Raw genomic sequence first — 10,322 nt, 5'->3', positions numbered from 1 at the left:
ATTGGGGCACAGCGTTTACCTGGCAGCCAGTATGCAGGAAGTATTTGTGATAAGTTCTTTCTCATGTCACGCTGCCCTGGCGGCCTCTCGTCTCTTATCGTCCATCTGAGATGATGTCACAAGCAAATGGGGATGGACGAGAAGAGAGGAGGGGCCGCCGGGGCAGCGTAACATGAGAGAGAATTTATCACACACACTGCCAGTGTGGCTGCAGCGCTCCCCTCCCTCCCTCCTCCTCCTCTACACTTCACACACAGCAGGCATCTCCCACTGTGTGTATCAGAGCTTAGTGTGAAAATTTTGGCCGCGCTGTGAGAAAAGTCCCGCCCTCCTCCTAGATCAGCTTGTGTGATAGACGCATTGTTCTGCCTATCACACAAGCTGATCTAGGAGGAGGGCGGGACTTTTCTCACAGCGCGGCCAAAGTTAACACACTAAGCTCCAATACACACAGCGGGAGATGCCTGCTGTGTGTAATCCTGGGACTCACAGAGACGAGAGAGACACTGACACAGTGACACTGTCAATTTTCCGCCCTGTTCCCTGGCGCCGTAAGGCAAGTGCCCATGTTGCCTTGCGCTAGCACCAGCCCTGGTCAGAACGCAGTGACGTAAAACACGGCGTGCAGAAAAAAGTTCAATGCTTCCAAGCATGCGTCGACTTGATTCTGAGCATGCGCGGGTTTTTAACCCGATGCTTTTGAATACTAACCATCGGTTTTTGACCTATCAGTTATCAGTCCATCGGTTAAATTTTAAAGCAAGTTCTACATTTTTTGACCGAAGGATAACTGACCGATGGGGCCCACACACGATCGGTTTGGACCGATGAAACGGTCCTTCAGTCCGTTTTCATCGGTTTTGACTGACCGTGTGTATGCGGCCTCAGACTTTCCCCTAAATTTAAAGCAGTGCAAGCCCAACAGGAGCATGCCGCTACATATATTTTCACACACAGAGCCACATATATATATATATATAAATATATATATATATATATATAAAAAAAAAATGTATTGCCTTTAATATCACTCTAAGGATCTGTCATTCCGAATGGATGAAATTTGTGTTTGTAGTCGAATGAGTGATGCATAAAAGTCACAAATTATTTACTGATCAGCAGTATAATAAATACAAACAAGGACAAACACTCTGAAATACAGTAGAAAAAAATATGCATTACCTTCAGTGCATGATTGAAGGTTGTGTCCAAGAGTTCTGAAATCAATTACCGTACTGATTCTATAATTAATTTTGAAATGGATCTCCTTTGTGTGCACCCCATATTGTCTTGCAGTCTACCCATATTGTCATCCAAAGTATTTTAGCTGGCGGCTGCTCAAAACTTCAAGTTTATAGGATTCACAATTCACAGATGTTCAGGACTATCAAGCTGTCTGTGGGTGGAGAATGTCAAGTTTTAAATAGCATTCTGACCACTCTGGCACATGGACAGCGGAGTGAAGGAATTTCCACATGGCGCACTGTACACAACATAAATGATTTGCAGTACTCTAACATGTTTCATGACTATGGCATGTGCTGATGTTGTCATCATGCAGGTACACAGTAGGTATGAAGCCGCTGGGTCAGCGCCTTATTATAGGGAGGTAACAGTTCAGTTGCATAGATACACTGATCCTATTTTTTTTTCTTCTAGGAATCTATTTTAAATTAGAACCTGATTCATATTTCCTTTCATTCTCCAAAACCACAAAACCCAGATCGGCTTACAGCATGCTGTTTGGGTGGGAGTATGTGTAGGAGCCGAGTTAGAGAAGGCACACAGTGCATAATCACTGTAGCTTATTACCTCTCAGTAGATGTACAACTACAAATTCAGAAACATGCCAAATGTCAGGAGTTCACAACTGACCGGCCATCCAACACATGTAAGTGTAATTTTTGCATTTCAGATTTTTTTTTTTTATGCCAATGATAAAATACTTTTTTTTTTATATTACAGATAAATCAATAATTGAAGAGCCATTAAGAATATATTATTTCTTCACAAAAAAAACCAAAAAAAAACTAGAAAAGATTTCTGCAGTATATAGTACACATCATTGTTGGGGAGACACGCATAATTTCTTTAATGTGGAGGAATTTCCCTGCATTTTGCTTCCTGCACTGAAACTGTGACCACAACAAACGGTTGATGGGTATTAAAGGACACAGAAAAATTCCCCCGGTGAACGTATTAGCATACTAGTGACTTCTAAATTAGATAGCTCTACAGTTAGAATTCACAGCCTCAGCAGTGCAGGAAGACCAGTCATATAGTGCAAACTAATCAACGGAATGAACTCCTGAAATTAACCTTTCAAGTCATCCATCAATTGACCAATGAATGAGCAGTTTACATAATTCCTCCACAACAATCTCCTTAGCTTTGAAAGTGACGCGTGTGCCAAGACACCAAGGAAAACAAATACATGAGGCTGTCCAGTTGGTGAGAATCAATTCCTCTGTCACTAGAAGGATTTCATTGGCTGATGCAGTGACAGGATCCGCCTATTGACAAATGTCAAAAACTTTTATCACTCCTAGCAGATGCCACTAAACCTAATATCTTCATGTACATCTCTACTAGATATTTATTTCTGTCTTTAAACCAAAAGAAGCAGAAGAAAATGAATTTTGAATCCTGTACAGCTTTGCCATACTACCCAGATCCACACATATCAAGGTGAGTGCCAACCACATTTCTTCTTTTTTTTGGCATCTGTTACATGAGTTGGCAATGGTGATTTTACAGTTTTGCTGTTGTGTGAACTTTAAGCCTTTTTGGATAGGAGTAACCTATACTACAAGGATTTCTCTATTAATGTATTTGTATTTATATTGCTGTTCCACAGAGCTGCACCTTGTTTGTAAAAGATCTGTACACTTATAAAAAAATATATGGTGCATATAATAAAAAAGTTATTTTTTTTTGCTGACATTCAAAAGCAGGCCATATCCCTGGGAAATAAAGAAAGGAAGTCCCCTCCCACATTTGGGGCTGCCATGTTAAGTGATAATTAGATGCACTGCTTCCCATATACTGACCAAAGTCAACTTTCTATCACCTTCAGCCTACTAGTGATATATGTCTGCAGTATAATGGGCAGGACCTACATTTTTTTTTATTCTTTGAACGTTTTGGTAATTATGAGCTATCCCTATTAAAAACTGACCTATTTTTGTGGCCTTTTAGCATTTATGTGCAGGTACCCATACCAGCTGCTCTTTGATCAGTCAGTTTAGTCACACAAGTTAAATAAGAATCTTGATTGGTTGATGTGGACCACTGTAATTTGCAATTGTTTTATAGCATTCGTGTTCCTTATTGCTTTTTGTAGAGCCATAAAAATCTTTTGATTTTATATGACATAGAAAGACTAAAGTATGTTGTTATTACTCAGAATCCCTTATGCAAGCAATTCTAAGGTTCTCTATACTTCTCAAGAAGCTCATCCATATGTATAAGTTTAAAGAGGGAACTAAGGGCCAGATTCACAGAAGAGATACGACGGCGTATCTCCTGATACACCGTCATATCTCTGAGAGTATCTATGCGGCTGATTCATAGAATTAGTTACGCATAGATAGCCCTAGGATCCGACAGGTGTAATTGACTTACACTATCGGATCTTAGGATGCAATACTTCGGCCGCCGCTGGGTGGAGTTTGCGTCGTTTTCCAGCGTCAGGTATGCAAATTAGCTTTTACGGCGATCCACGAAGGTACGCGTGGTCGTTACGTCGTCGCAAGTCTTTTTTTCCCGTCGCAAAGTTAGTCATGCTTTTTCATGGCTTAACTTTACACCAGCCATGTTAAAGTATGGCCGTCGTTCCCACGTCAAATTTTAAATATTTTTTTTCGGCGTAAGTACGGCGTAATTACGTTACGCACGTCGCCATTAACAAACACGTCGGGGCGCCGTAATTTCGCGCAAAGCATGTCGGGAAAATTGCGAACGGAGCATGCGCAGAACGTTCGGCGCGGGAGCGCGCCTAATTTAAATGGTACACACCCCATTTGAATTAGGCGGGCTTGCGCCGGACGTGTTTACGATACACCGCCGTAAGTTTACACGCAAGTGCTTGGTGAATCAGGCACTTGCGATGAAAACTTGCGGCGGTGTAACGTATATACGATACGTTACGCCGCCGCACTTCTATGTGAATCTGGTCCCCTGTACTCTAGTATATCTGACCTCTTGGACCTAATAATTATGTTACTTAAAATGTAATTATGTTACTTAAAGTGTTACGTAAAACGTAATTGTTGTTTAAAAAAGTGACAGTGTATTTTCAGTGCTTAGATCATGCTTAGTATCACAATATGTTATTGTGTGGAATTTTTTCCTGCATAGATTGTATGGAAAAATATAAATCTTCCTGCATGATGGGTTTTTTTTCTGACCAGCAGTTTTGATTGCCCCTGTATGTACTTACAACTTAATGATTAAGCCGTATACTTTTTAAATGTTGCAAGTAACATTTGACAATTTGACACTATTGGTTAATAGGCTACACAGCTATACATTTCCACTTAATTATCATAGGACTTCAAGCCCTTCATGCTCAATTTCTATAACTACATTTTTCCTCATAACCTACTATCTTTTTACTATGTTTTATTTTCTGACAATGAAACCTATCAATGAGAAAGCAAAAAACCAATCACACCTGACCTCTCCCAGTAATGCTAAATGTCTGGCTGTCTTGCTTATATGCTTTTGTCAATACCTTGAGTCAGTGGCTCTGAACAAGTATGCAAATAAATACTTGCGACTTTTCCCTGACTTTCACAATATGCATACTTGTTCTAGGTTAGTGACTCAGAAATGATTGAATCCCTGAAGGTCAGCATGTAAGCCAGGCAATTAGCATTTTCAGAAGGAGGTCGACAGTGGTAGCTTCTGTAATTTACTCATGACAGGTTTATTTTAAAAGCTCTGCTTGTCACTTTGATAAACAGGGTTGCCGTTCCCTCGAAATGTTGGTGTAACTTTTCTGCTGATATTGATTTTCTATCTAGATCTAAATTTGGTGTGTTGACTATTATTATGTTTTTTTTAAAGCCTTGTAAATGATATTCAATGTATGAAAGAAAGAAAAATTGACATTAGCATTTCCTGTATAGGTTTTTCAGCAGACAAGTTTTCCAATTAAAGCAAAGTAAACTTGTTTTTAATTGGGAAGTTATACTCATTTTTGGGGTCATCCATCTTAACCTTTCCTTGATAGCATTTTTTGAGTGCAGTTAGAGGAGCACATTGAAGTTTAAGCTGAATGACTTTATTTTCATTGTGATATCACTCTTAGGTTGGTTTGAACCCCTCATGCCCAGTAAAGGAGTTTCCCACTCAAAGTTCCATCAATATGTCTGAGCTGAAAAATGCAGGTCATAAAATCCTACGCTTTTCAAAGTGTGCTTTGGACACAACGATCAGTAACCTAGGAAGACCCTATCATTGCACTCTACTATATGTAAAGGACACTAAAACTGCTTTATGCAGGCATCTAAATACTATCATTGACTAAAGTGAAACAGAACAATACCCCCCCCCCCCCCCATTTACACATTGTGTGCAGATGTGCTTCACTGCCCATCATCAGTGATTTCTGAACAAACCCTTATTGCTCTATGTGGAATGGCAAATGGAGTATGATTACGTTATCCAAATATATTGGTAAACCTTTGGGTGCTAAAAAGTTATAACTAAACTTTAAATTATTAATTATAAAAAATAAATTATAGGCAGAAAGAATCAGGTGTAAGGAGCAGTGGGTGGCGGAGGTTCCAGATTTGGGAGGAGATAACTGGGATGATATGTGGAGTCTCCCCTTTACCCATTTAGTGTCGGCATGGGATAGATTGATCCAACTTTACATTTTTACATAGGATATAATATATTAAACAAAAATAGCCAAAATGTACTTGCCGAATTCAGCGGAGTGTTGGCATTGCTCACACTCTCCGGCTGATTCTAGTCATATATTTTGGCAATGACCGGTAGCTCAGAAGTTCTGGACCACTATTGTACGTTGTGTCATGAAGATCACCTCTGTGTCAGTGCCTATGACAGTGTCAACTTGCCTGCTTGGCCTGGTTTAGGGCATAGCACCAGCTAGGGCTCAGCAAACTTTACTTAGCCTATTCTATTTTGTGCTCGCAAGGCGCTGATCCTCTATTGGAAAAAGCAAATAACACCCTCATTGTCTTACTGGAAAGGAATCGTAGATAAGGTGACTCCGTTCTATAGAGCCATGTATCCTTTTTTGAGTATTGTTTAGATTTAAATTCTATTGTAAATTTCGCCCTCTGTGGCGAAGGGTTTTTGTTAAGTATTTGAAAAAAAAAAACACAAATTAAAAAAAAATAAAAAATAAAAGGAGGCAGACAGAGGAGGGATGATTTATTAAAAGAATTGGACTTTTTCAGTCTGGTGTATATATTTTTGGTTCACACATCCTATGATGTTAAGGGATGATCTATATATTTTTCAGCTTGCCTTTATTATGATAAGTGTGTGATACAACCACAGGTTTAAAATAGTACTAAAGCATTCAAAGCATTAAGGTAAAAAATGTTCCATTATTATTATAACCGCCCCCACCCAATTCCTTTACCTGCTTCCAGGTTGCAGGGTAGATGAGTGTAAGGCCTCGTACACACGATAGGTTAAACAGAGGACAACGGTCTGATGGACCGTTGTCATCAGTCAAAACTGATCGTGTGTGAGCCCCATAGGTTATTTAACCATCGGTTAAAAAAAAGCCAACTTGCTTTAACCTCCCTGGCGGTATGATTATTTCAGAAAAAAGGTGCTGAAAGCGGTACCATTATTTGCAAGGAAATTTGGCATTTTATACTGTAGGCCTGTAATTCTCAGGAATAACTATTTAAATTTGTCCAAACAAGAGTCTAGTAGGCATCCCGGATATGACATTTTTTTAAAAACAAAATGATAAATTATAATATAATAAATAATTATAAATAATTATAACAAATAATAATATAATTATAATAAAAATTATTCAATAATGTAATCAACCCAAAACTACTGAAATTTGCTCAGTTGCAGAATTGTCGCTGTCATTACTTTTATTTTTTTATGACGAATTTCCCCACAAATCGCTATCGCACAATTCTGCAAGTGATTATAATTTATTATCACTGGCCCAGATTCAGGTACGACTTGCGCGGGAGCAAGTGTGATTTGCGCCGCGCAAGTACGGATTTGCTCCCAGGCAAATTTGCGGGTGACCCAGAAAGCAAGCTAAGCCTGAAATGTGCCATTTTTGCACGGAGGCAGTTTCTCTGCCCCGGCGCAATTAAGGGGCAATTTTGCTCAGGGAGCAACTTGCGCTCTCATGGTTTTCCCTCAGCAAATATGCAAATGAGGAACTGCCACTGATTCATAAACTTGCGCGTGTGAGGCGCATTTTGCTCCCAAAGCGCGCAAGCTGTTTGGCCGGGGCAAATTTGCACTTTCTAAAAGCAGGGGCAAGTTAGCAACAGATGGCCACAGGTCAGCTGGAGAGCAACTACAGCAGCACCAAGACGGACGAGTTGAACAAGCAGAGCACCCACACTTTCTGGATCTCACATCTGTGTGCCAACATGCAAGGGGCAGCTACAAAATAAAAAAAAGCTCATAATCTGAGCATCAATAAAAAAAAAAACTGAAAATCTGAGCATAACCAAAAAACAAGCTCATAATCTGAGCCACCAAAAAAAAAAAAAAAAATGGTCATAAATTATTTTTTTCTTTTGGACATCCTTGGCCCAAGGGTGCCCCGGCTCTGGCTCCTCAGACTCCGTGGTGGAGCATGGGGTGGGGATCCTCAACTGCCGTCGGGTAAGTCTCCCCTCCTCCCGCACAGCAGCAGTGTTGGCCTCCACCGCACCTGCCAACCTGCTCACCTCCGAAGTTGATAATGCAGTGGCATCCTGCTGTTCAACCAGACAGGTCACAATGGCTGCGCAGTTGCCACTAACATCCTCCAGGGTCTCATTCTGTCGGTCCCCCCGGTCAGCATGCAGGGTGAGGGCCTGCTCAACAGAGGAGGAGGAGGATGCCAGGCTGTCCGCCACCCGCCTCAGATCTACCACCATGGCCCCTAGATGGCGGGTCTGCCGGGCCTGCTCCTCCTGCAGACCTTGACGGAGGCTGGAGGGTACACCCCTCGTTTTTGAAAGAGCCTTCCTGGGAGGAGGAGAGGCTGGGGCATGAACAGAGGGAGAAGAAGGGGAGGGGGCCACACTGGAGGGGGGGACACTGGAGGGGCTTGTCCTGGAGGGGGATGACGTGATGGTCAGGGGGTGGTGGGTTGGTCAGGGATGGTGGGATCCTCCTGGAGGTAGCCAGAGTCCTCCAGTTTGAGGATAAATGACTCCTCCACCACTTCCTCCTCCATACTTGGCCTTGGTAAAATCTCCTCCTCAACAAACATGGCCAGTATGTCCATGGGGCCTGACTGGACCCCATGCTCATGTGGGGATGGCGTGGGTCGCCCCGCAGCCGACGACGGCCCAGCTTCATCATCACCACCTGTGGATGATACAAAAAAAAACATGTTGCTGGAGCAACACACTTCTCATATGTTCACTTCTACCCCCTCCCATGATACACAGCAGATATGAAAACAAAAAACTTGTTACATGTTGCCTTCTACCCCCTCATATGTTCACTTCTACCCACTCCCATGTTACACAGCAGATATGAAAACAAAAAAATTACCAGTCCCCAAGTCCCCAACAGTGGAGTCGTAGCCTGGGACTCCCTCCACCTGCTCCAGCGCTAGACTTTGCGTGATCACCTCCTCATCAGGATTTATACGGATCTTGCAGGGTGGTCCTCCTCCCGTGCCACTCGTATGCTTACGGATAAGCACAAGCTTATCCCGGACCCTGCGCCGCATGTCATTCAACTTCTTTTGAATGTCCTCCCACGTCCTTTCTTCATTACCCAGGGCATTTATGTCCTGGGTAAACCACTGCTGAGTGGAAAAAAGATCATTTGCATAGGGCACACCCACTTTCACTTGCGCTGCCTTATGCCCTGATTTTTGCCTTACAAAGGAGCAAATTAGCAGACAAAAGGAATCCTGAATCAGGTGGCAATCTTTCCAATTTGCCCCAGCGCAGAGCAAATCAGCTGCTCTTCACATGTGTAACTAAAGGGCAAATCTACCTGAATCTGGGCCACTGTTTTCTAGCTGCTCTAAAACCATTTTTGACATAAATGGACACTTTTGGTTGCTATGGACAATCTACAGTTTTCAGGCAGAATAAAAAGAAACATAAAAGAACATGTAGGGCACTGGGCAGACCACTAGGGACAAGGGGTGTGTGTATTTTTTACAGATTACAGTATACTGTATGTAAGGTGTTTGTTTACCTTTTTGAATTTGGCGCCGTTCTCCGTCCCCGTGCGTCGTAACGTCGCAGGGAACGGAGATCGGCGAGTGCTCATGCACGGGTGTCTCCTTTGCAGTCGACTATGGGAGGAAGACACCCAAAAAACAGAAAGGTACAGAGTGAGCCTCGGGCATCGGGGACTGACCAGGAAGCCAGGAAGGAATATTGTTTAATCAAGAAGACAATGCATTATATGTATGTTTGGACTTCCTGAATTAAAAAGTGCCACTTTATGATTTTTCTAGAGGAATAATTACAGAGGAAAACTGAGTAAATGTAGCTTTATAAAGCAGTTGTTTCACAATCAGCAAATGACAAGTCTTGGATAATACTGAATTAGAAACATTTTCCTTCCCCAATTCACCTACACTGCCCATACATTCAAATCACACATTTTGACATTTTGTAAAGGTACCCAGTGACAGATATGGGGTCTATAGCCCTCATTTGTAGGGCCTCATCTAAGCAAAAGGGGAATGAGCCAAAACCAGCACTGCGATTATTTCCAAGGAATACACAGAAAATGCAAAGGTTCCACCACCATTATTTTAATTGTGAGGAAGTGAATCAGGCATCACAGCTGTAACATTGGCCATAATAAAACTATACTAAATGTTTCTAAAGCTTTCATTCCCCACTGAAGAATTGAAATTCCTATCTACTGTGTTCCAATCTAGCATAGGTACCAGCAATGAATGTGCTGAATCTTTTTGGTGGGAAAATTAGCAATGATGGTGAACTGGTAACTTGTTGCCCCATAGTCAGCTAGTTAAATACTACATTCCCAAATAGGGGGGGGGGGGGTCTCAAGAAATTATATACAGGGACATGTTACAGCAACAAATACAATTAAAGAGAAACTTAAGACACAGCTTTATTTTTATTTTTTTTAATACGTCCGTCAGG

At 41.7% G+C, this 10,322-nt stretch overlaps 1 protein-coding gene across 5 annotated transcripts in view; it reads left to right on the top strand.

Annotated features, from left to right (window-relative positions):
• The first annotated feature begins 2,617 nt into the window (after positions 1 to 2,617).
• Positions 2,618 to 10,322, top strand: part of TP63 (tumor protein p63) — a 198,325-nt gene continuing 190,620 nt past the window's right edge. For all 5 annotated transcript variants that reach the window (XM_040349578.1, XM_040349579.1, XM_040349577.1 and 2 more), the window contains exon 1: positions 2,618 to 2,688. In XM_040349578.1, coding sequence (XP_040205512.1) covers positions 2,633 to 2,688 — 56 coding nt within the window. In that variant the 5' untranslated portion in view covers positions 2,618 to 2,632. The remainder of the gene's footprint in view (positions 2,689 to 10,322) is intronic.

This window comes from Rana temporaria, chromosome 4 (assembly GCF_905171775.1).
Source record: "Rana temporaria chromosome 4, aRanTem1.1, whole genome shotgun sequence".
NCBI classification, from domain to species: domain Eukaryota; kingdom Metazoa; phylum Chordata; class Amphibia; order Anura; family Ranidae; genus Rana; species Rana temporaria.
The sequence above is the reverse complement of the archived record's forward strand: the minus strand, read 5'-3'. Positions and strand labels throughout refer to the sequence as shown.